The 27,558-nt window shown below is 30.7% G+C and overlaps 1 protein-coding gene across 1 annotated transcript; it reads left to right on the top strand.

The window, feature by feature from the left end:
* The first annotated feature begins 19,171 nt into the window (after nucleotides 1-19,171).
* Nucleotides 19,172-25,233, top strand: LOC114732695 (oligopeptide transporter 4). Its single transcript, XM_028920035.1, has 6 exons — nucleotides 19,172-19,797; nucleotides 21,108-21,205; nucleotides 22,816-23,379; nucleotides 23,633-23,885; nucleotides 24,009-24,191; nucleotides 24,399-25,233. The coding sequence occupies exons 1-6, from the start codon at nucleotides 19,270-19,272 to the stop codon at nucleotides 25,011-25,013; spliced, it is 2,241 nt and encodes a 746-aa protein (XP_028775868.1). The 5' UTR covers nucleotides 19,172-19,269; the 3' UTR covers nucleotides 25,014-25,233.
* The last annotated feature ends 2,325 nt before the right edge of the window (nucleotides 25,234-27,558 follow it).

Raw genomic sequence — 27,558 nt, 5'->3', positions numbered from 1 at the left:
CCCCCCCAGTCACTAAACCCTGAAACAGAATTGGAAGCTTTCAGAATCCACTTACGCTAATAAAGACCAAAGTAACATATAGAGAAGCATGCAGGAACCGAATGCAAATGCAACTCAAACAATATGCACAACTCCAGGCAAAGAACAAGAAAATATGAATTACTCAGGACAATAAATGCAGAAATGTGAGAGAAGTGATTCACCTCGCAGCACACTGCAAATTAGCAGAGCCAGACCGATGTCAAAATCTTCGATTCCCAGAAAAGTCAAAAGTTGAATTAGCGTAGATTGAACTCGTTCGCCACCAACACAGATTCAATGCTTCAAAAGGAAGCGAAAATTTGTAAACAGGGAAAAAATACAATATACAAACACAAGTAGTTTTTTTCTTTTTTTGGGCCGGAAATTCAATAGAAGCCGGCTATATAATGCCGCGTAGGAAGAAGCCGCCGACAATCTCGATTGTCACCTTCTCCGAAACTTCCCAAGCAAATCCAATTCCTTGAGCGGCGATTTAAAAAGGTAATTAAAAGAAAGTAAGATCCCAGTTACATTTTTAATCCCTAGAAAAAATAATTAACTTACATAGGTTAAACTACTCTTCCACTATGTGGGGTTCATTGTCGGAGTTTAACAAGCCGTCTTAATTTTAAAGTACTAACTGCAAGAAATGAACAAAAAAATTTTAAAAAAATCTCGTCATTTTGAAACGTTAAATTGAAGTTACTGAAGAAATCATTACGAAATAATGCTACTAACTCACTATAAAAATTAGTTAAATAATTTGAGTCAATTAAAAAATTAATTAAATTAGTTGTTTATAATAAATAAGTGTTACCTTTCTTAAAATATTCTTACTAATTATGTGTATTAGTTAGAATTATTACCTGATAAAACTTTCAATATGTGTAAAAGTGCAAGAACTACAAAAACTGTCTTGAAAAAATAAATAAATATAATAAATAGAGTAATTAATGTTTTATTTTTAAAGTTAAATTAAAAATCAAATTAATTTTTATATTAATACATCTCATGCCTTACAATCTTTCAAAATGATCTCAAAATTCATGTACTTATTGAATGATCACCAGATCAACAACTCGTGTGAACAGATCTGACTTTATAATATTAACTTAGGAGAGTATCGTTATTTTTTAAGTTGAATGTCTGAATAAAATTCTAAATGTTTTTGCCAAAATAATGACATTTAGAGTTGACAATCTGAATAAAATAAAGATCGCTGGAATCAGTTTAATTTCAGTAATTTGACTGCAAACAATGAACTTTATATAAAATTTCAGTTTAATTTCTTAATTTTGAAAAATATCTTTTCAGTTTCTCAAAACCTAATATTGCGAGTCATATTTCTTCAACAATTGTTGTTATTCCAAAAATTAAGCATGCATTTAAGAATGTTTTATCTTCAATGTCAATAGATTTTATAAACCGTAAAAGAGTAAAAAGACACTTTTTATAATTAAAAAAAATTAAATAGAACCCCAATTAAAATTAGAGGAATAATTACACATTTTTGTCATACAATTTTTAATTTAGCCCAGAAGCAAAGTCGTAGTTAGAGGTGTTAATGTTTTGGAATAGTTTTAAGCATAACTTCTCTGAATCTCACGGAAGAACGGGTCCAGAATTTTATAAATAAAATATTCGCAGAGTGATGAAAATATATAAAGAAAGTTAGATAAGTATGCGAAATAATGAATGTGTAATGTATACTAGGGGGCTCAGACAGCGAGTGACTTGTGGAAGTAAGATCAAGATTAAAAATAACAAGGGTGATTTTATTTTATTTTTGAGGTAGGAAATCTAATACTCTAAAATATTTTTTTATGTGCATCTAAGATACTAATATAATTTCTGGTGTATCCAACATCCTGAAAAACTTTTTAGATGTATATAGCATTGTATTGAAAACCGGACCGGCCGATTCAGACCGGAAACCGGTGAACTGGCCAGGAAACCGGTCCGGTTAAGCTGTGAACCGGGTTACTGTGTGACTCGGTGTGACCCGGCTTGAACTGGTGTGACCCGCCCGATTTGGTGGATCAACCTGGTCTCCCCTTTTTAAAAAAAAAAATTATTTTGATGATTTTTTTTAAAAAGCTGTTGATAATTAGGACTTAGTGATTGAGTAATTATAAGGAAAAATATTTTATTATCATATATCCATTTTGATATTTTGTTGGGATGAATATTTAGTGATTTTAGTAGTATGATATTATAAGAAATTGTAAGAATATAATTATTTTACTAGTAATTCAAGATATTAAATTGATATCTAATTCTCAGTGACCATTTATTTTTTTTTTTATTTCTCACCGGTTTGACCCCCGGTTTGATTCCGGTCTGACCCACTGACCCTTGACCCATTGTCTTAACCGGTTCAATTGCCGGTCCGGTTTTCAATACCTTGGTATATAGTATCTTAAAATATTTTTTGTGCAATTTTGCATTATATAATTTGAAGTGCTAGATGCACAAAAAAATAATTTTGGATGCTCAGTGTACATAAAAAAAATATTTCAGAATAATATATCTATCAAAGTACTATTTTAAGTCCTAATTATAAGACGTCGTTTATAAACTACAAACAACGTTTTATAATTAAAATTAGAAGTGATATAATTTAAGATGTTGGGAACATCTAGACAAATGTTTTAGGATGGTAGATGCACCATAAAATACTACAGAATACTAGGTGTATTTGGAAAAATATTTCAGAATACTTAACCCATTTTTTTTTATAATTTCAGTAAATCTATCGTGAAGTATTATACATAACTTTTGCAATTAGTAAATGCTCTGTAAATAATTGCTCCGATTTCTTTTTTATATTTACTTAAATCTCAGCATACCATGACCACCATATTACATAATTATATACTCCTCCGGTCCTTAATATAGGACCCAATTATTAAGTTGGTTTTGATCCTAAATATAAGACTCATGTCTCATATTTATCAATTTTCTCCAAATTATCCCTATGAACACTCTCTTAACTATAATCAAGTAAAAGAAAAAGAGAGGATATTAAGAAAAATGATTATGGTGTTTTAGAAAAAATGTGTCACATTTCTTGTAATTAACTAATTTACCTAAATTTTTTAATCTAATTAAATTAGTTAAATAGATTTTATATTAAGGATCGGGAGAGTAACTCATTGGGGACTTTAAAACACCCCCGCGGGGTGTTTCGTGTTTTCAGCAGTGACCAGTCACATAAAGATAGAAAATATCCGGTCTAAGGTTTCCTCAAGATGGCAAAGCCCAAACATTGATCTTGGAAACTTTTGGTTACAAAATTCACTTGGGCTTGTACCAAAAACTTGATTTGGGCTCCAAACCGAAATTTGGGCTTGTCTTAGTTGGGCCACGTGAGCACATCCAATCAGTAGATTATTGATTTTTTGGTTCAAACTTGGGCCGTTGATAGATACGTAATTTACATTAGCTACATGCTAGTAGTATTTATTTGGTAATCATCTCAACCTCAGCTCAGATGAAACGGCTAATTGTCTACTGTTAAGCGTTAGTAATAATAAAAATAGAGTTGGCCAAAAAGAAAAATAATAACAGGAATATAATACACACCCTATAACTATATATATATATATATATATATATTTCAATTTGTTTGCAGAAAAATAAAAATACATCTCTCTCTTGAGCATCAAGCGGGGCCTCATTGATGACCCTCTCAGGCTATCATGGCTCCAATCAAATAAGAAACTATATAAAAATATAATTGATTTACTTTTTCAGTTATAACGTGAATATAAATAAATGTAGTTGGTTATTTATTAAAAAAGTATGCGCTGATTTTTCCAAAAAACCCATCTAATTATTTATATCGAAAACTACTACATTAATAAAACTCTTTTAACACGTAAACTAACGAGACAAAAATAGATTAATGTATTATATTTAAAAATTAACATAATTTTTTTAATTAGTTGCTATATTTAAAATGGAAAATAATAGATGCACTAATAGCTGACGAAAGAAGACGCGGATTGATTGGAATGTTTAGAATGAGACAAAGTGTTATTCACGTTGGCTTTCTAGATGAGGGAGTTTGGATTTGGAGGGAGCGTGTTAGCGCTTTTTTTCCCCCCTCAAAACAGTTTTACTCCTCCGATCCTTATTATAAGACCCAATTTGACTTTTTATTTGGTCCTAATTATAAGACCCAATCCATTTTCTCTCTTATATTTATGCATTTTTTTCTAAGATAATCCTTCTAATAATGATAGTTTTAGCCAATATACTTAATTAGTAAGGATATTTTAGGAATAACAACACTTATTTATTATAAATAACCAACTTAACTTACTTCCTTAATCTCCTCAAATAAGTCAATTGGGTCTTATAATTAGGACCGGAGGAGTATATAATTATTTTTAAAAACAAGTGTTGAGAATAAAGAACAAAACAAATATGTTTAGATAATTATTTTTAAAAAAATCACAATTAGTAAGCGGTGAGTGTCGCCTACAATGATTTATGGAGAGCAGTGGATGAAAAAAAGAAGATATCTCCAATTTTTTAAAACAATGAATAAAAAATACAAAAACCAAAACAAGAAAACATGTAAAAATTGTTTTGGTATTTTTGGCTTTTAAAAAAAATCATATTTTTAGAAAAAACTAACTGAAAACAAATCACTAAACAAGTTTTGTAAAAAATAAAAAATTATTTTCAAAACAAAAAACTAAATAAGCTCTTAACCTCACTTATGGTTTTTTTTTTTTTTTTGCATATGTATCTTGTATCCTAACCAACTTTTCAGAGCATTACAAACCATATTAGTCCCAGTCGGATTATGGTATGACGCTATGACTCATATGAACGGCTATCCTATCACTTAGGTTGCTGTGTTTTCAAAAGATCAAACCCATAACCTTTAATTCAGCTGAAACAACTCGCATGAATTATTTTATGCTTGGCGGTTCTGCCGGTTTATCCTCAAAAGTGAGGATTCACGGATCGAGCATGAAAACAACAGGAAAATGGAGATGAGCTAGTGGGACCCACCACAACACTGGAGTTTGAACGCACAAATTTGTGGGAGCGGCTGGGGCCTACACAATCCTCTGCTTTTTCATCTTTTTGCCTGCCCATTAATCCTTTTTTAATGAGCCCCATTAATCCTTAATTAATCCTTCTTCCCGTAGTCAATTTATGATTATCCACTCGCCACTACCCCCAACTTCTTTTTTTATCTTGCTTTCTTTTACCCTGGAGAAACTAATACTCCTCCGGTCCTTAATATAAGGCCCATTTAACTAATTTGATTAGATTAAGAAAGTTAGGTAAGTTAGTTAATTATAAAAAATATAACACATTTTTCCTAAAATACCATAACTATCTTTCTTAATACCTCATCCCCCTCTTTTACTTGATTATGGTTGAGGGTATCTATAGGGGTAATTTAGAGAAAATTGATAAATATGAGAAATGGGTCTTATATTTAGGACCAAAACCAACTCAACTATTGGGTCTTATATTATTAAAGACCAGAGGAGTAGTATTTTTTATAATAATCTCTTCACTTCTTAATATAATAGTTAAATAAATAATCCATAATAAAATATGCTGTTATTTTTCTTTGATATGCCTCTTAATAATTTAGAACTCAAGAGCATAGTAAGGTAAACAAGGAAAGATATGTTTTTCATTATGTCATGTCAAGTAAAATAAAACAAAATTTACTAGTGCTAACAAGCACTAATCTCTTCTTCATCAAAGTAAGTCATTTTTAATAATGGTTTTTTCTTTGTATAATTTAGAGTATCATTGAGTAATTTTGGTTTTGAGACTGATCTCTATCAGACCCAAAGTGCTAGGGTTAAAGCCTTTCTAACAAATACGTTTCTTGCGATTCGAATCTATTACCTATATGGCATGCATTCAGTATCCTAATCAACTTTTTAAGAAATTACAAACTATATTAATCTGGGTCAGGTGATGGTAGGACTCATATGGACATTGATCCTATCATCTATGCTGCTGTGTTTTCAAAAGATCAAACCCCTAACCTTTAATTAAACTGAAACAACTCCAAACAATTTATCTATGCTTGGTGATTCTGCCCGAGTTTATTCTCAAAAGGCCTCCGCCGATCGAGCATGAAATGACGGGGAAAATGGAAACAAGTTGGTGGGACCCGCCACAACACTGAAGTCTGAACGCAAATAATTGGTGGCGCAGGTGGGGCCCACACAATCCACTGCTTTTCCATCCTTTTGCCTGTCTGCGTCTTCCCATTAATCCTGATTTTTTTTTTGGACCAACACCATTAGTTCCTAATCAATCCTTCTTCCCGTAATCAATTTATGATTATCCACTCGCCATTACCCCCAACTTCTTTTTTTATCTTGCTTTCTCTTACCATGGATAAACTAATAGTATTATTTATAATAATCTCTTCAATTCTTAATATAACAAGTAAATAAATAATCAGTAATAAAATGCGTTGTTATTTTTCTTTAATATACCTCTCAATAATTTAGAACTCGAGAGCATAGTAAGGTAGAAAAGGAAAAATATATTTTTCATTATGTCATCTCAAGTAAAATAAAAATATTATACGTGCTAACAATTACTAATCTCATCAAAGCAAGTCATCTTTAATGATAATATTTTTTTTGGGTATAATTCGGAATATCATTAAGTCATTTCGGGTTTGAAACTAATTTCTGTTGAATAAAAAACGTTATGGTTAAAGCTCTCCTAACAAGTACGCTTCTCAAGATTCGAGTTTGTGTTTTCTTCTTTACAGTGGTGAGACTGCTTATCATCTCAACCAATAGCTTGTTGGTTTCAATTATGATATTTTAATTATACTAGATGCTTAGTGACTTCATTAATTATTGTTAGAAAATTATAAAATATGTAATTTTGGTTAAAACGTCAATATTTGGTATGAAAGAAATACAAAAAACAAATAATACATACTGATGATTTATTTAAACAACCCAAAGTGCATGGCTGTGCCTGTTAGCTAACTAATGTTGCTCACAAAAAAGGATAGCCTCCACCCCCCGCCGTTGTCCTGTAGATCTTTCGATCGCAACGACACAGGCGATCAAGTCACATGGCTCCCCAAGGGTATGGCTGCCCGGATTTGGATTCTCTCTACTTTTTCTTCCATCCTCTTCCCCTCTACTATCCTTTTTTTTTCTTCACAACCATTAGATCAAATTCCAATGGTCCAGATTCAACATCTAATAAAAATAATATTATTAAAAAATAAATAAATAAATTTAAGCTGTTAAAATCTGGTCTAAACAATTAACAACTGTAATAAAAAAAATTGAAAAAAATTTGTTCTGTAATAACGGTCTATAGATATGAGCTGTTCAAATTAGATTTTAACAGTTTAAATTTATTTATCTATTTTTATAATTATATTTATTTTTATAAAATGTTGTAAAATATTAAATATGAACCATTGAAGTTTTGATCTAATGACTATGAAGGGCCATAAAAAGTAGTGGAGGGGAAGAGGATAGGAGAAGAAGTGGAGAGAATCCAAATCCATGCCTGCCCATAGGCTGATAATTCCAATTTTTTTAATAAAAAATTGTATTTCAATTAAGGGTAAGGCCCATCAAAACATGCAAAGATTCAGGCCCAAAGAAAAAACATTCAAAACATACAAGCATCAAAATCCTTCGTCTTCCACCCAAAAAATATAAAAAATCCTTCGTCAAATTCCATCTCAAGGCATTTTCGCAGAAGGTGATAATACCAATTTTAAAGATATAAATAAGAGCCAGGTTAGAAAATTAATTTTAATTTTAAATATAAAATTTTAATTTATTTTATCTATTATTTTTTATTATTATTTCTAAATTAATTTATTTAATCTATAAATTGATATAATCTAATAATATGTAAGATACATAAAAATATTTTAGGAAGAATATATTACATTTAATAGATTTAAATAATTTATTTAATTTTTTTAATATACTCAAATTAATTAAGTAGTTTTTATATTAAGTAACAAGTAGTACTAATTATTTATACTGATATAAAAATTTCCAACTAACCTGCCCGTTTAAAATGTTAACTGGTGTTAAATTTCTCTTAACATTAGATGGCCTTTTATTTTTTTTTTTAATGAAATGTTATTTATGTTTAGAGAATCAAAGACTAAGCATCAGTTTGGTATAAGGGAAATGAAAGACAGAAGATAGGAGGAAAAATTTTAATGAGTTTGATTTAAAAAATTGAAGAAATGTGGTTAAAAGTTTTTAACTAATAATTTTATTTTTTTATATTATATTTTCTCTTTATTAAAATTTTATAAGCACGCTTTTTTAATTTTTTAAATCAAGCTTATTAAAAAAATTTCTCTCCCGTCCTCCCCTCATACCAGGTAAACTTTTATAATGTGGTAAAGCTTTGAAAATGTGTATTTAAGTTTCGCAATTGGTTATTAATTTTTGAAATTTTAAATCATGATAAATCGTTTTATTAAGAAGTCTCAAAAACTAAAAAGTAATACTCATTCGATTTTAAATATAAGACCCTTATACTAGTGTGTATAAGGGTCTTATATTTAGAACCGGAGGAGTACATCTTTCCAAGTCTTGTTCCTACGATGGAAGCTATGTGGATAGTTGAATAATTGGTTAAATTTAGTCTCAAATATAATGTTTTAATTCACTTTATTATTTATAAATTTCTTCTAACATACATACTGATTATACATATTTAAAAAAAATTTAAAGAATAATTTCAACACATCGGATTTTTTTTTTTGCCAACTTCAACATAAATGATTAAAGTATTAAACACAAAATTAGAAGAAAAAACCATTTTCTTCTAAAAACTATTCTTCTAAAAAACCATATTCTTTCTTAATATCTATAAATTAATTATCTACTTAATTTCTATATTAAAAACTGAAGGAGTATAAAATTTTTCTTTATAAGAGAAAAATTTATGAGTTGAGTCTGGAGAGTTCATTAGGATTAAGACATGTCTTCATATTCAGAAGGCGTTTTTAGAATTACTTACAAATCACCCATAAATAAGATCATCATATTAATAGCGGAATAACCGGAATTCGAATTCATAACTTTATAAATTATGAATTAACTCTTTACCAATTTAATCAATTCTTATTAGCAAAAAGAGCATAGGACGATGATGGGAGAGAAAAGTAAATGACTGAGCAATCGGCCATCTCACCAGGAATCTGTCCCATAACATTGGAATTGTTCATTTGACGAGCGAGCAGCGTGAAAGCTATCAACATTTCCAACAGCTTCGTCACGGATCATCCGTCCAAATTGGTGGGCCCCCACCAGGCCTAGTCAAAACGGCGCCGTAAACTACACTCCACGTCTCCAAAAAGAAAACACTTCATTTCACTTTGCAGGGCATTAAAATCTTTCATGGTGGGAGCATTATCCTTCCCTATTTATTTATATCTATTTCTTCCCTTTTTTATTACATCAAACATTTTTACAAGAACATTATCTTTCTATAATTATTTATATTCCGTGAAAAATATTTTCTTGTAAATGGGGCTTAAGATTTCATATTTGGGCTTTTTATTGGTTGAAAAAAAATCGTCCCAGAGAAGCCCACGACAAAAGAGTTTTTTTTTCTATTTAGACCTCGATATTATTTAAAACAGATTAATTCATAGAATCCATTAATCCAACACCATATGATAATAATATACTCCTCTGGTCTTTATTATAAGACCCAATTTGACTTTTTATTTATTCTTAATTATAAGACCCCAATTCATTTTTTAGACCAAATATTTTTTTTTCTTCATTTTTATGTGTACTCATGAGAAGCCCAACAAGTCCGTAAAAGAGACTGAAATATCACGGATGATTTTTAACTTTTGGGAGGTTATGAAGACAGACACTGTTACTGCTGAGAAACAATTGTAAATCATTACCTCTGATTTTATATTTTTAATATAAACCTAATTAATAATTCATAAAAATTAAATAAATTATTTTAAAATATTATATTTATTTTTTAAAAATTAATTTACTTGACTTATAAATTGATATATAATATAACATATATTATAATTAAATAATTTTTTTAATTTTCTTAATATTCTTAAATTAATCAACTGGATCTTAATGTTTTATATTAAATACCGGAGGTAGTATAATTATCTTTCTTGATTTGAAATATGCATCATATCATAGGTTCTTTGTTTTTTTTTCCGGGAACAACATAGGTTCTTCTTTTATCACAAAATACTTAGGTGACACGAATGATGAGAAGTTGCTAAAATTAATACAAATATTCTTGAGGTTTTAATAGCGTTTATATATGTATTTATAGATTATTTCCCGCTAAAATTAATTATAGCTTTTAAAAAATTATACTTAAAAATATCAAAATTTAAATCTTCACAAGTAATTTTTCTTGTATTATATATATGGTTGTAAAAAAAAAAAAATCTCAGCCACTACTTGACTTCTTGGCAGCATTAACAAGAGTCAAGCTTGCTTTCACACACGCGCGCGCACAAATCTGTGGTCCGTATATCAAGGAATAGGAATACATGAGCTAATGATTCCGCCACACGGAAACAATGGACACAATAAAGGTCAATCTCTTGTCTTGCTGTAAAGGAGATCAGCGTGTGCAAAATTAATACCTTCAAATTTACAAGACTAAATTTAATTTGTCTTCTTAGAGAGCATGACAGCTACTGTATGAACCATACAATCCGCGGGTCAATTTTATGTAAGCGGAGGCAAAATTCTTCTCACATACTTACCTTGTATTTTGTAAATCATGATTGCAGAGCTATTTATTACCTCTAGTTCTAATTATAAGACCTTATTTATAAACTACAAATGAGGTTTTATAATTAGGACTGGAGATAGTATAAGCTATTTCAAACAGGCCCTATATTTACGCCAATTTAATGATGCTCCTATAGTCTTATACCCTTCCCATACTTAATATAAGTTACTTGTAATGTATTCTCGTATAATAAGAAATACACTAAATTGACAAAAAAATTTATTTTTATCCTATCAAAGTGTTTTCTCTCTCTACATTTATAAATCATTCTCATATCTCTCTCTCTCTCCAATAAGAATTAAATAAGAATAAAATTGAAAAATAAATATTAAATATACTACAAGCGACTTATATTTAGGATAAAAATATTCACTTACAAGTGACTTACATTTAGAATCGGAGTGGTATAATAGTTGTAATATACTCATTTGGTCCTATTTATAAGTGAGAGAGAGAATTTTTTTGATCCTATTTATAAATCACTTTATTAAATTTTCAGTATGAATACACTATTTTGTCCTTCATTTATTATGATATAGGTAGTTATCTCTTTTGAAATGTGTATATATTAAATATAGGTAAAATTAAAAATTTGTTGTGTTTTAATGGAGAGTTAATGTATTTTAAAATTTTTTTTAGTTTGTGTGAAATATGCTAGAAGTGTTTTATAAATAGGACTAAAGGAGTATATTTATAATACTTCAATTTTTAGCCGAAATCTATGGCATCTTAATTAAATTCAAAGAATCAATATTCAATAGTAGTTGGCAAAAAAGAAAATCAATGTTAAGGTGATGGGAGAGTTCGTAATTAAGGCTCTGTTTGGGTGCTCCAAAACCGTGGTTTCAGAAGCACTTTTCTGCAAAACGAGATAACCTCCTCCACATATTTACTTCGTAATCCGTAAAAGCACTTCTGAAACCATGGTTTTGTTTTTATCCAAGCACTCCCTAAGACCGAAATTAATGAACACGTCTTTGGACATTATTTTCCCCAAGTGCTTGTCAGTTGGTTTCTGTGGGGAAACCACTGTATTTATAGTTATGGACTTATGGCCATTAATGCTCTTTTGGCTACTAAATATAAGAAAAGTACTTATATATATTAATTTTTTTTATCCATTATATTAAGTTCTCTAATCATATATGACTATATATCATATTTTTAAAATATTAATTAATTATAAATTAACATAAACAAAAAAAGACATATGGTTATATATTATTAGAGAACTTAACATAATAAATATAAAAAACTTGATCTAAGTTTTTTCTCTCTCTAAATACAATACCTCCTTGAGTAATGTATACTCCCGCCAATGTTAATTTTTCATTAGATCAATCTCAATTATTAAACTATATTGTTTAAGAAATCTGTTAATATTGAGTTAAATCAAAAGTAATAAATATATAAGAAATATTTTTTTCCCTAAATATGCTCTTATTTATAAGAGAATAAAATAGGGTTAGTAAGAGAGAAATACTGAGAGAGAAAAAGATGAAAGAGAGCTAATGACTCGAACTTTCCTAATTAATAAGATATATATATTAAAATAAAACCATGAATGGGCAATAGGTATACATAGGTAATATCTAGAATAGATGGTACAAACTTTTTATTGTTAATATATGCATGTGATGCTTATTGTGACTCATTGAATGAAATATTATATTTTTAAGACTGTCCCTACTTAATAAAATTACATGTAATTTTTCTTTTTACCCGAATATTACTGAATATGGTTATTCCAAAGTGAAGCTGATTTTCCGAGAAGAGGTTGACTTTGGACCTGCATGAACAGAGCACATGCAATTACGTACTCAAGACTTCAAGCTTCTACCATTTTTGTAATTAATCTCATCTGACTTCATTGAGAGAGCTTGATGTGTACGGTTATTTAGAGAAATACTACCTCCGATCCTTAATATAAGATCCCGTTTGACTTTTTATTTGGTCTTAATTAGATCCCCAATGTAGAATTGAATATCTTTTGAAATGACAGCGTTGCTTAATATACAATATAATTTAATTATTTTTTTAAATAATACTCCGATCCGCGTAATCTATTCTTTCTCTCATATTTATCTATTTTTTTTAAATAGTCTTTGTAATAATAGTAGTTCTAACCAATACATTTCATAGCAAGAATATTTTAGAAAAGATAACACCTATTTATTATAAATAACTAACTTAACTAATTTTCTTAATCTAATAAAATTAGTTAACTGGATCTTATATTAAGGATCGGATATGGTATTAGTCACAAATATCATTTCGCCTTGATTATCGGTGCTCTGGTGCTTGGGATTCCTCAAACGTAAAATCCAAGCGAAATTAATTCACTTAGTTACAAGTTAATTCCAAGTTTGAGAAAATATATCGAGCCTATCGAACTTGGATTTTAATTTGCTGGTTGTGCATGATGACAATATGTTATTTTCACTCGTCAGTTACGTCTTGAATTGGAATATAGCCGGCATTCGCACGCAAAAGGAGTATAAGATATTGTCGGGTTGTTTTAATTATAACCATAAATTAGAACTACTATCTTCATTTTAAATATAAGATTTTTTAAACACACACACACACACTTACCAAAAGAAACAACTAGGTAATTAAGATTTCAATTTTTTTCCCCTTCTTTTAATCAAAAGTTTTAACAAAAATTTTCGGCTTTACCCTTTTTCAAAAGGCATGGGAAATGGATCATATTAATGATGAGAGTTGTGTTTTGAATATACTCTATGTGCATTTTAGGACAAAAAAGATACTCCTCCAATCCTTAATATAAGACTCATTTAACTAATTTGATTAGATTAAGAAAGTTAGGTAAGTTAGTTAATTATAAGAAATATGACACGTTTTTTCTAAAATATCATAATTATTTTTCTTAATACCCATTCTTTTTCTTTTATTTGATTATGGTTGAAGAAGTATCTAAAGAGATAATTTAGAAAAAATTGATAAATATGAGAAATAGGTCTTATATTTAGGACAAAACTAACTCAACAATTGGGTCTTATATTAAGGACCAGAAGAGTATTAATTATCCTTAGAAATTGGCAAAACGTCTTGTGTATATACTGAAACACAAGACCCTCAAAATACGCCTTATGTTTTAAATGGAGCATATATAAGTAATGGGGTACAGAGAGATAAACATGATGGAAAGACTATGACTTAAATATATATACACTTAAAAAGAATAAATTGAAATTATTATATAGATGTTCAGAGTCAAATTTTGAGCAGTTTAAATTGATTCTTTAGGAGATTAATAGTTGGACGATTCAATATGGACAGCTTTGGGTTCCTTAGACTTTTGAAGATTGGACACAGCCCACCTTAACTGGTCTTACCCAACCTCCTACAACCAACGAACACTAGTTATTGTGAATATTTGTTTGGGGGGGGGGGGGGGAACAAAAGGAAAAAGAAAACAGTTAAAATGATAGGTGACATATTTGACGATGAGCGCACGTGATCAGAGAGTAGGGCAAATACTCATTTCGGTTTAAAAGGTAAACTAAACTTTATCTATTGCGTTTAAAAAACTAATTAAAATCAATTCAAAACAATAAGTGTATAAAATATATATTTGTTTTCCTAATGTATCGTTATTAATAAAGAAAACAAGTACAAGATGTAATAAATAAATTAAAGAGGAAAGAGAACTTATGGGAGTAAGAAAAAAAAAACTGATTAAATGTTTAGATAAGAGTGAATGTTATCTTATAAAAAAAACTCTTTTAAGAAAATTTAGTTTATATTTTGAACCATTGACTTTGAATTATTACTATTCACAATAATTTTCTTGGACAATAGTATTGCCCATGTTTTTCTCATTTTCATGATCGATATCCTCGCAACTTGCTGTCATTATGGTCAGAATTAATTGCTGCTCCCTTGTCTATATCCATTCCCATTTCCCACCGAGTCATATGGAGCTTTCATTTATTTTATTCAACATATATAATTAAATTTTAAAGACTTTTTTAGGCCTGCCTTGCATAGCTACTATAGACACAGTTTTCTTCTACTACATATAGATACTGTTAGACACTAAATGTGTACATCTCTCCTAACAGATATTCAAGTCGTAATTCATCACGTGAGAGACTAACTATTTTTGTCAGATATCGTTGGTATAGACATTATTGACAAAGACTATTGAACCTAGCAGTACCAATGCTCTTCTTTGACGGAGAGGTCACACTTTCAAACTTGCATCGTGTGTGTTTGTACGTTAGAATATTTATGTGCGCTCTTCATTTAGTTGCTACAAAAAAAAACCGTACAAGCATTATTCTTTTCAAATACTATTATATGAAATTTGAGAAATAAGTTGTGTTATTTATGTTTGGCCAAGAAAAATTATATTATTTATGACCTTTCAATAATCCAAATATTAAAAATTAAGAAAATGACTATTATATAGTAAATTTAATTTTGATAACAATTTCTTTAATCAATGTCAATGGTTTTCTTAACAATAAAATTATATAATAAAATTATTTTTTATTCGATTTTACTTTTCTTTTTAAAGCTACTTTAAGATTCTCGGCCCTGTAGCTCCCAAGTCCGAACGTTTTTTTCCCTTTTCATGGATGTCCTGCAACGCCGTCGTATGGTCTTCCAAACACAACAAACGGTCGTAGAGGCCCGGCGTCCCCGCGCGCATGTCGCTTGCAGCCACCATTTTAGGAGGCTCTTCATTTTCCTGCGTTGAAAGCCAACAAGTTGAAGAATTTTTTTTAAAAAAAGAAATATGATAAAAAAAATAAAAATTTGTAATTAATATGTTGCGTAAGAAATTAAGAAAAAAATTTTGATTATAAAGAAGCTGGGGGTAGTCACAAACAAAAAAGACAATTTTGAATTTTGATAACATTCATAAGGTATTTGACTTCTTTAGGTTTAGTATACATAATGAATTTTTAACAACTAAATGAGCTATGCATCAAACTCAAATGAGTCATAATATTTACAAAGTCTCATGTATTATTTATTGATTATGAAGAATGTAAGTCATTATATTAATCTCAATAATCAAATCCTTAGATTTAAAACGTCTTTACAAAATTATTGTCAATACTTATCATTGATAAAAGAGTTTGGTAAAAACATCCACTTGGGAATCTAACTTTATATAAGTTTTTAGGTTTGTCGCTGAACTCTATAAGACGTCTTTTCGGTCAGATAATCATAAAATATTTCTTCAACGTATAAAATTTTAGTTAAATGTTCTAAGACAGTGCAGTAAATAAAACAAAATTTCACAGGTCATTTTGGCTAAGTGTTTTGTCAATTTAGAAAGAGAGGAAAGCTATTTAGGCAAATTTAGTTGTTCCGCCGTCCTTTAATAAGATTCTCCTCTTATTTAATGATTAATGACAATAGGCGTATAGTATAAATATAAATATTAGTTTGGAAAAATTTCAAAAAAATAATTGTTGAATTTCAAAATTCTAAATCAAGAATTACTGTAAAAATATGTTGTCATTTGCTTTTCGAATGTAGCCATTTTCTTTATAAATCTAGTAACTAATACTAATTTAGAATTTTAAAATTCAACCATTATTTTTTTGGGATTTTCCCTATTAGTTTTATAAATCATGGATCCTACTTATCTTATGCATTTTTTATGCTAAATAAAGATGACGTAACCGTGTAAAAATTTCTTCTGATTTTGAGTTGGCCCCAGCTGGCTCAGCGATGTTCCCCAAGAAAATAAAAACTTAAGAATTGACGTGTTTTTTAAGATAATATGACATTATAGATAGGCGGATAGATACTTGCATAAATTTAAATTTTATAGATATATAAATAATAACAAATCCATGGGAAAATATTGTGAGTAAAATTTTATATTAATAGCTTTAATGCTTTAAGATTAACTTTAAGAGTCCAATTCTTTAGAGTTTAGACAAAGTTTTTTTTTTAAAAAAATTCCTTACAAAACAAAATGCTTCTCAATTTTATTATTCAGTATCTTTTTCAATTCAGTCCCTCGAAGATACATATTTCTAAACTCAATCAAAAACTCATTAATCTATGTATTATCAACAATAACTTTTACAAATTAGTGAATAATAATTGTATAGTATGTGATTACTAATCATAACAAGTTTATTTCCTAGAAATTAAATGAAGAAATAACGACCTATGAATGTTCAAATTAAATTGAAAACATAATTTTACAAGGGATCGAATTAAAAATATATATCATTTGGGATTTTTTTTACCAGAATTAAATTGAGGAGGAAACTTTGTGATCAATTAAATGAAACACCTCTGAAAGACCAAACTAAAGTGCTACTCCCTTCGATTTTATATACAAGCTTCAAATAACCGAGTTATGTTCAGTAAATTAATAGTTAAAATTAATTAAAAATAATAAATAAGTTAGAAATATATTTTTATTTTTTAAATTTACCCTTATTTATTAGAAGAGTAGATAAGAGGCAATAAATAAAAAATATATGGAGTTAACATTAATAAGAGAGAGGGAGTACTAAATACAATCAACTAAAAGTAAAATAAAAATAATAATAAATACTCATACAAACTCAAAAATAAAACTTATATTTTGGACAATATTTATTTTCAAAAGTAAAACCTATATATAGGACCAGACAGAGTATTAATTATTGGAATGCTACAATTTCTTACAAAGTTCATTCTAAATTAATTTTCATTTGAATCCAAAAAAAAATGATTTTCTCTTTCCACTAAATTTGGGGCCCCTGATTCTCTTCTTTGTGCCCGAAGTGACTTAAGAGTGAAAGATGCCATAAATTACTAATTAAACTCGATCAATCATTGAAGCCAATAAATCTTGAATACGGTATATACCAATAGTCAAAGTCATATTGAGTTGCATAAAAATCAGTGTGAATCTTTTATATTTTTTTAAATGAATTAATTGAAAGTCAGGAAATTAAGATAGCCCCAAATTTGTGGTCATCAATCATCATTCAGCAACCATAGCCTATCAAAATTATTAAAATAAAATCGCTGGGAGTTCTTCGCTGACCATGGAGGCATAGACCATAGTTTTGTGCACGTAGCGCGCGCACACACACACATATATATATATATATATATGTGAAATAAAAGAACCAAAAATAGATAATGGTACCATTAAAAATGAAAAGCAGAATACGGAAAAGGCATGAAAAATGGCACATGCCCCAAAAAAAAAAAAGAAGATGAATTATTATTGGCTAGCCGTGAATAAAGGTATCATATACTTGTATTATCGTAATAGTGGAATCTTATTAGGATCTGTGCCTGGGTTAGACTTATTTGCCATTATTTTCAAATACAGATTTTTTAGCATCTTTTTGTCCATCCCCCGTCCCTTTCCAACGAAGTGTTCTCGTACTATTAATAAATTACTACTTTATTAATAAAGTTACTTAATCTCAATCATAAAAGGTTATTTACGGCAAAAAAAATATATTATCCCATACATTTTTTCATATAAAGCAGTCTTTAATCAAAGTTGAAAATACGTCTTTAGACTTTTGTCTTCTGGTGAACCAATCATGCACGATGTGATGGTAATCTGCGTGAAAAAATTATATTATACCACTCATCAGCATAATTTAAGTATTCATTGGTTTGGTTTATTTATAAAATAATTTACATATGATTTAAATCAATTTACATGCTATAATAATATGTAATATTGTTAGAAGCAAAATTAAGCAATTTTTTTTACTAGTGTGTATAAGGATTTTATATTGAGAATCAGAGGAGTATTTTGGATTTCATCAACATCAAATATTATAGGTATATGAATATATTTTGTATTTTATTAAATTACTAAATATCCTAATTTACTGAAATATCCAATTATTTAAATTAAATCTCACTGAAAGTATCATTTATATTATAAGTCACAAGATGTGATAATCATCATTACTTAAAAAATCAAACTCATTATACCATCATATATGAATGTCAGTCCTTATAATTTTACTACTGACATCTTTTTTAATCATAAGACTTACAAATTATGGGCATTAGATGACTAAAATCATTTTATAAAATTAAAAAATTAAATCAAAATTTTATTTGAAGTTGAAAGACTGCAGATATACATAATTTAATTTTGAAGTTAAAGGTTATTTTATTTTTGAAGTATTTACTAAAGAGTTATGGGTAGATAATAAAATTTTTTTGGCTCAATGTTAGGCTAAAAGTTTTTTAGGCCCAAAAATGACTCTTTTAATCTTTGATTTTTTCATTAACATGATACTATTAGTGACAGAACGTAATTTGGTGGATCACTAATCATAGATTCCTCCGTTCAGTAGCTGACTCTCCAACCCACTCAAACAAACTCTTTTTTCAGCTTCAATCATAAATACCTGCCTCATCTCTTCTTCATACTGCTTCCATTCTCTCTCTTCCCCCCCGCCCCCCTCCCTCTGTGTAACTGTCATGGCGGCCACCACGACGACCACCGCCAAGGCCTTTGACGTGGAGAAACCAACCTCCGTGGACGCCCTCGTCGATGAAGACGAGGTCTCTCCCATAGAGGAGGTCCGATTGACGGTCACCAACACTGACGACCCGAATCTGCCCGTATGGACCTTCCGGATGTGGTTCCTCGGCCTCCTCTCATGCTCTCTCCTCTCCTTCCTCAATCAATTCTTCGCCTACCGGACCGAACCGCTCATCATCACGCAGATCACCGTGCAGGTCGCCACACTTCCGATCGGGCACTTCATGGCCACCGTGCTTCCCGCCACCAAGTTCCGGATCCCCGGATTCGGTTCCAGAACGTTCTCGTTGAACCCGGGGCCGTTTAACATGAAGGAGCACGTGCTCATCACCATATTCGCGAATGCGGGTAGCGCCTTCGGATCCGGGTCGCCTTACGCCGTTGGGATCGTCACCATTATCAAAGCCTTTTATGGCAGAAGCATCACCTTCCCGGCCGCCTGGCTTCTAATCATCACCACTCAGGTAACTAACTGTATATAATTATTATTTTTATTTTTATTTAAAAATCTTTTACAAAAGTTGCAAATGAATGATTTCTAGTGGTTTTTAATTCTTTTAAATTTATTTTAAAAATCAGTGCTGATTTCAAAGGAAAAATACTCCTGTCTTTCATACATGTATATGTACCAAGCAATCTTAACCCTGCGTGCCTTTAGCACGCTTAACAATTTTCTGACAATATGATTATTTAACACACTTTAATTAAGTTTTTTTTTCCGGTCAAAAAAAAAATTGTTTTTTTTTTTACCACGCAAATCATGAAGACTTTTTCAGTTTTTTGATGAATTTTGGTGTCTAATAGATTAAGTTCGTTTCTTTCTGCCAAGATTTTAGGTTTGTTGGGGAGTGTTTGGAGAAATCATAGAAAATTATTTAGAATGTTTAGGGAATATTCACTTGTGATGAAAGCACGTTTTTGTCTGGCCAATTGAAGATCCAGAGTTCTATTATCCAGAAAGAAAGAAACCAAACTTTTTTTGGCAATCCTCATTTTAGAAGCTTTTATAAGAGGGTTAATATAATTTTTTGTCCTTTAATTTTGCTCCGATTTTGGTTATAATCCTTCAAATTTCAGACTATAGATTTTGATTCCTCAATTTTCTTTTCATTTAAAATATTGGTGCTTATAATTCAATGAAAATTTAAATCATTTTGTCCCTTGAGAGACCAAAACTAAAATGAGAACAAATTTGAGGGGTTAAAAATTATATTAACCATTTCTAAAATATCATATATTTAGATATTTTCGATGCTTAAAATCCTTATTCTTATTTCTTTTGGAATTTTTTCAGTAATATGACCGGCTGGCTTATACATTTTTAATACAAAAGAGAATCTTCCTAAAAAAATATATGATTGACGGCATACTACCTATTATCATTTCTATTGGTACTCCTTCAGTCCTTAATGTAAGACCCATTTAACTAATTTGATTAGATTGAGGAAGTTAGGTAAGTTAGTTAATTATAAGCAAAGTGACACATTTTTCCTAAAACACTATAATAATCTTTTTTAATACTTCCTCTGCCTCTTTTATTTGATTATGGTTGAGGGAGTATCTATAGGGGTAATTTAGAGAAAATTGATAAATATGATAAATGGGTTTTATATTTAGGACCAAAATCAACTCAAAAATTGGGTCCTATATTAAGGACCGGAGGAGTACTATTTATTTATTTTTTTCAAAAAATAAATCTATGAAATGCAGTTATAAATAAACAAAAATCAAGATGCTTCCCACTTTGACAAAAAAAAGGTAAAAATGCATGCAGGTATTGGGATACGGATGGGCTGGGCTGATAAGGAAATACGTGGTCGAGCCGGCCCATATGTGGTGGCCCAGCACCCTCGTTCAGGTTTCACTGTTTAGGTATGATTATTTTATTTTGAATTTTCCCCTCTTCTAACTTAAAAGTCTTTTCACATTTGGTGGGAAAAATGTTTTCTTATATTTGGATCTCGTGATGTGTTTGTATGTGCTGTTAGATATTGGTGAAGATATTTTGTAAATTTTTTAATAAAATATCAGCTGGTCTCATGTAGTCTTCATTTTAGCAAGTTTCGTGTAAAATAAATAAATAAATATAGAAGCAAGAGAAAGTTTAAGGAAAAGTGACGAATAAAGTAGGAGTGATAGGGAGGAATCTAGGAATGTATAAAATAATTTTAGAATCTATACAGTGGAGGGATCTAAAAGATGGGGATGTAATTGGTATGTGATTAATGAAATTAAAAGCTAAATGAGTAGAAGTAATAAAATGTGTTATAGGTCAACGATGAATAAAACTTTTTTTTTTTTTTTAAAAATACAATTAAAAAAATAAAATAAATATAGAATGTAGGAAGGAAGGCGACGTTCAGGTGTGTTATGGGTCAACGTTCAATGACTGTATGCTGTATCCCATTACGGACTAGGGCTCCGGGATGAGCAAAGGCAAAACAGTTTTTCTTCCCTTGCCTAAAAATTAAATTAATCCAAATAAAGTACTCTTCTGATCGTTAACATAAGACCTAATTAACAAATTTAAATATATTAAGTATGTTTGTTAAATTACTTTAAGTGTTTTTCTTAATTCTTTACCTCTCTTCTGCTTGATATGAGTGGGGAATATCAATAGGGGTAATTTAAAAAAAATTGATAAACATAAAAAATAGGTCTTATATATAGGACCAATATTAATTCTTAAATAAAATTATATATTAAAGACCGGAGAAGTAATATTCATTGCTTTTTTTTAATAGCGTATAGTAATATTCATTCATAATTTTTTTTCCGTGCAGTTCAACAATTCAACCTCATTCTCTATAAATACTTAACGTGAACACTTAAAATATGAAAATAATATTAAATTGAATTTTTTTGTGGAATCCGCCTTTTAAGTGCCGATATATATATATATATATATATATATATATATAATATCGATATGAAGGTGGTGGAATTGATAATTATGATGGGAATTAATGGCCGTCCTTTGGAGGTTTGGAAGTCTTTCACATGTGGCCCATGGACTTGATTAGCCGTCATGACTTATTTTACAATGCCTCCATAGTTAGCGGGTCACGCTATTGACTAACACACGCAAGGAAGATAATTATTAGTTTTGTGAAGGTGAAGAAAATAGAGAGAACAGTCCCTCATACCCTAATTGTTAGTCTAGCTCCCCCTGTTTTGGTCTCATCTATCTATACAAATCGAAAACAAAATGAAGAATGCTGAATAAAATCTTATTGTTACATCCAAAAATTTCAACTTTATTGGAAACCTCGAGCTGTGTATTTTACGTTCATTTTACAAGTGTTTGCTCTTAAACAGCAACCCAAACATACACCTACTTATTTGCCTGATCCCAGAATTTTATGATTTCTAGTAATTAATGTTGCATGATCTCTCCATTGTCTGATCATTTCACATCAACCTATATCTTAATATGCACCTATATCCATTCAAGTTTCACATCTCTATATAACATAATGCAGAGCTTTGCATGAGAAAGATGATAAACGACCAACAAGGGCGAAATTTTTCTTCATTGCACTAGCTTGCAGTTTTTTGTGGTACCTGGTTCCAGGATACTTGTTCTCAACTCTCACAAGCATATCATGGATCTGCTGGATCTTCTCAAAATCAGTCACAGCTCAGCAGATAGGGTCTGGTATGAAAGGTCTAGGACTTGGAGCCATAACTCTGGACTGGTCTGCTGTGGCATCCTTCTTGTTCAGCCCCCTCATCTCACCCTTCTTCGCCATTGTCAATGTCTTCGTAGGCTATGCAGTGATAGTTTATATTGTGATTCCTATAGCTTACTGGGGCCTAAATGTGTATAATGCCAATAGGTTTCCCATTTTCTCCTCACACCTGTTCACGTCTCAAGGTCAGCTATACAACGTATCAGCCATCGTCAATAACCAGTTTGAGATAAACGTGGATGAGTACAATGCTCAAGGTAGAATTCATCTGAGTGTGTTCTTTGCTCTCACCTATGGTTTCGGATTTGCCACCATAGCAGCCACCCTCACACATGTCGCATGTTTCTATGGAAGGTAAAGCCTCTCCTTTCTCATACTGAATATTTAGCAGTTATGTTATCTGCATGGTGCATGCCTTAGATATGCGTAAAAATATTCAACATCCCGTCTAATAATAAACAATTTAACATCCAACATGTTCCTTGTGAATGATATCTGAAGAAAAACTGCTTGAAATCTGGCTTGTATAATCATATGCTTGACGTCAGCACTTGTTATGCTTTAGTGCAAAAGACAACATTAAGAACTTGTGCAACTGAAAATGCAGGGAGATTATGGAGCGTTACCGTGCTTCTTCTCAGGGAAAACAAGATATCCACACGAGATTGATGAAGCGATACAAGGACATACCTTCATGGTGGTTTCATTTGTTGCTAGGTGTGACGTTTGCAGTTTCTCTGGTTCTATGCATCTTTCTAAATGATCAGGTTCAAATGCCTTGGTGGGGACTCATTTTTGCTTCAGCCATGGCTTTTATTTTTACCCTCCCTATTAGCATCATAACCGCCACCACAAACCAGGTTAGAAACTTCAAACTTCTGCCCAAAAGAAAAAAATTGTTCTGTCCTTTAATCATTACAGCAAGTATTTAAGGAGACCGCAAATATCGCGTTTTAACTGATGCTTATATGCCTCATAAACAGACACCAGGGTTGAACATTATCACCGAGTATGTCTTTGGTCTCATTTACCCAGGAAGACCAATAGCCAATGTCTGCTTCAAAACCTATGGCTACATAAGCATGGCTCAGGCTGTCTCCTTCCTTAGTGATTTCAAGCTTGGACACTACATGAAGATCCCACCAAGATCTATGTTCTTGGTTCAGGTATGTTCATTTATTATTAAGAGATGTTCATTGCTACTTGAGATTAGCTCTATTGTTAAATCATAAATTTTAGATACAAAATCATGCTAATACAATGATTTGAAAAGAAAGCTCACGATGTCAGGAACACAGGTCCTGCTTAAAGTATATTAATATTGCATTTTTCTACAGTTTCTGATACACGCCCCTTTTTTCACACCTGAATAGTTCATTGGTACCATGCTGGCTGGATCTATCAACGCTGGTGTTGCATGGTGGTTGCTCACCTCCATCAAGAACATATGCCACGATGAAGTTCTCCCTCCAGACAGTCCATGGACATGTCCCGGTGATCGTGTGTTCTTCGATGCATCAGTCATCTGGGGTCTGGTGGGACCAAAGAAAATCTTTGGTTCTGAAGGAAACTACAGTGCAATGAACTGGTTCTTTCTTGGAGGAGCACTAGGTCCCATACTTGTTTGGCTACTGCACAGGGCATTTCCTAAACAGTCATGGATTCCACTAATCAACCTTCCTGTTCTATTAGGAGCAACAGGAGCAATGCCACCTGCAACTCCATTGAATTACAATGCATGGATCATCGTTGGAACAATCTTCAACTTCTTCATCTTCCGTTACAGGAAACAATGGTGGCAGAGATACAACTATGTTCTTTCTGCAGCACTTGATGCTGGGGTTGCTTTTATGGCTGTGTTGATATATTTCTCAGTAGGCCTTGAGAACAAGACTATCACCTGGTGGGGAACTGGTGGTGAACACTGTCCTCTTGCAACATGTCCTACCGCTAAAGGCATAGTGGTAGATGGCTGCCCAGTGCACTAATGAACTTTTATGCTTGTGAAAAAAAAAAATATAGGTATTACCACTCTTGTTGCAACTTTTAAGGAAATGTATTCAACGTTTTAGAATACAATGTTAAAAGAAGCATAGTTTATGGTTCATTTGGTTTCTTTCTTGTGTAATTTTTCCTGACCTGTCCAGTTATATCGATGCACATATAGCCATATGAGAGGTAGAGAACAGTGGAAACTTGTTTGTTTTTCATCTAAGCAGGGTCAGTAACAAGGATAGAAGAAACTGCTTGAGGAACATTGTTATATACAGAAAAAAAAAAGAAGAAGACGTGTTTTGTTTTTCGGATGTCAATGATTTGTGATCATTCATGGACAATTTGGTCTAATTAGCAGATTTAACTACATTTTTTTTGTCCAGATGAATCAAAACTGTCATTCACTGAGTCAGTTTTTTTTCTTGTTTTATTGCATCAATGGGACAAAATCTCAAGAAGTACAAATTGGGATTTGGATCCTCTCAATAACTCATGTACAGGACCCACTATGAGTCTATCTCAAATTCTATGCACCATATGTCTATTTCATTCTGAAACTGACATGATTTTTGAGTCCTCCATACTGATAAACTTTAAGTCCGAGGGAAATTAAATTTACTGCAGGAAGAAGATGAGTGCTTGAGAAAATTAAGGGTAATGGTACAGCTTAAATTAAATATATGCTCAGTTTTCTTCTAAGTACCAAAATTAACCAGATGTCAAACAAAGAGTAGTTGATTATTTGTTCCTTAGTCTAATTTTTTTTTTATGGCAAAAAAAAAAAAAACCTTGCCGTCTTTCTTCTGCCGTTATTTGCATTGCTTGCTGCATGTGAAAATGAGTAACAGCTTCTTTTTTTTTTAACGGCAATGTGGGCCTCGTAGAATGAGTTTATTGGGCCTCTTTGTGTTCCTGGTCTGAATCGTGCGTCTCCTACAACTTTTATAGGAGTGTTGGGTGAAAACTAAACAATAATTTTAAAAATAATTTTACAGCATATAAAGTAAATACGTGAGAGGAGTTTTGCCTCAACTTGAATGAAAACACTTTTAAACACACTTTTTGAAGAAACCAAATACCTCTTAAATGGCGTGTTTCCCTTTCTTCTTCACATGGATAGCCAAAAAAAAAAAAATCTTATTTCTCAATTTTCATTATATATTTCAGTTGGAGCTAGGCAGTCTTCGAGTTTTCAGTCGACATATTTTGTGCATAGTTTCCATGTGAGATTATTGAAATTTTATACTACTAATTGTTCATTTTGGATTTTTCCCGAGGAATTCACTTATGTTCGAGTATTAAGTGTAAGTAAATTTGACTTAGTGTGGAAAAATTTTTATAACAAAAAAAAAATTAGTTGAAGAAAACATACGCAAGTGGGAGGATTCATTAGCTTATCGTCCTAGAAGTCTTTTAAGTTAAAATATACTGACGCTACGCCTATTTATGTACGTCATTTGTATAAGAACAAACCCTTTCTATCCCATGTTAAATGTTTTCTTCAAGGAAATACTTGTAATTAGTTCTTAATTTTTTTCTTGCCATAAGTTATCACTCCCTTAAATAATAAATACTATTTCGGGTTTTTAATATAAGAGCTAATTGACTAATTTGAGTAGATTAAAGAAACTAGTTAAATTAGTTATTTGTAATAAATAGATGTTGTCTTTTCTAAAATACCCTTACTAATCAAGTGTAATGGTTTGAACTACTATTATTACAAGGACTACATTAAAAAATAAATAAATATAGGAGACAAAGTAAATTGGTGTCTTATAATTACGACTGAAATAAAAGTCAAACAAGTTCTTATATTAAGGATCAGAGGTAGTATTACCTAATTTTTTGCCAACAATAAATTTTACCTAATCGAGTGATTTGTTTTTGCCTTCGATGTATAATCCCAATTTCTTTTCTGGGAAAATCACAAATAAGGACTTCTAATACGTGAAATTATGACTTGGGATCATTAATTTAGAAAGTAGTAAATAAAGACCCAGTCCCAAATTGTAAATATGAAATCTTGGTAAAATATTTGAAATGCTCCTCAGCCACATAACAAGTTGACTATAAAAAATAACAAGTTTACTTTAGCAAACGATAATTTCAGTAGACCAAATTACAATTTAACTGAGGATATGTCAAATGACAAGTTGACTATAAGAAATGACAAGTTCACTCTAGCAAATGACAATTTTAGTAGATCAAATTACAATTTGACTGAGGAGCATTTCAGACATTTTATCAAAATTTCATATTTACAATAAGAGACCAAGTCTTTATTTATTATTTTTCAAATTGAAAGTCTTAAATCGTAATTTTACGTATTAAGAGGTTTTTATTTACTATTTCCTTTTTCTTTTGGTCTACCCCATTTAATATTTTTTGAATAATCCTAATTGATTTGATAGGTTTCTCATTCTCTCCGTCACTCTTTGATTTTCAAGGAAAAGTGACGTTTATTTTTTGATTGGCACAAAAGGTCCCATAAAAAAGGGAAAAGTACAATAATATCCCACATAATGAGAAATTGAGGAT

The sequence above is a fragment of the Neltuma alba genome, unplaced genomic scaffold (genome assembly GCF_004799145.2).
Source record: "Neltuma alba isolate B1F8T4 unplaced genomic scaffold, ASM479914v2 tig00012925_pilon, whole genome shotgun sequence".
Classification (NCBI taxonomy): Eukaryota; Viridiplantae; Streptophyta; class Magnoliopsida; order Fabales; family Fabaceae; genus Neltuma; species Neltuma alba.
The sequence above is the reverse complement of the archived record's forward strand: the minus strand, read 5'-3'. Positions and strand labels throughout refer to the sequence as shown.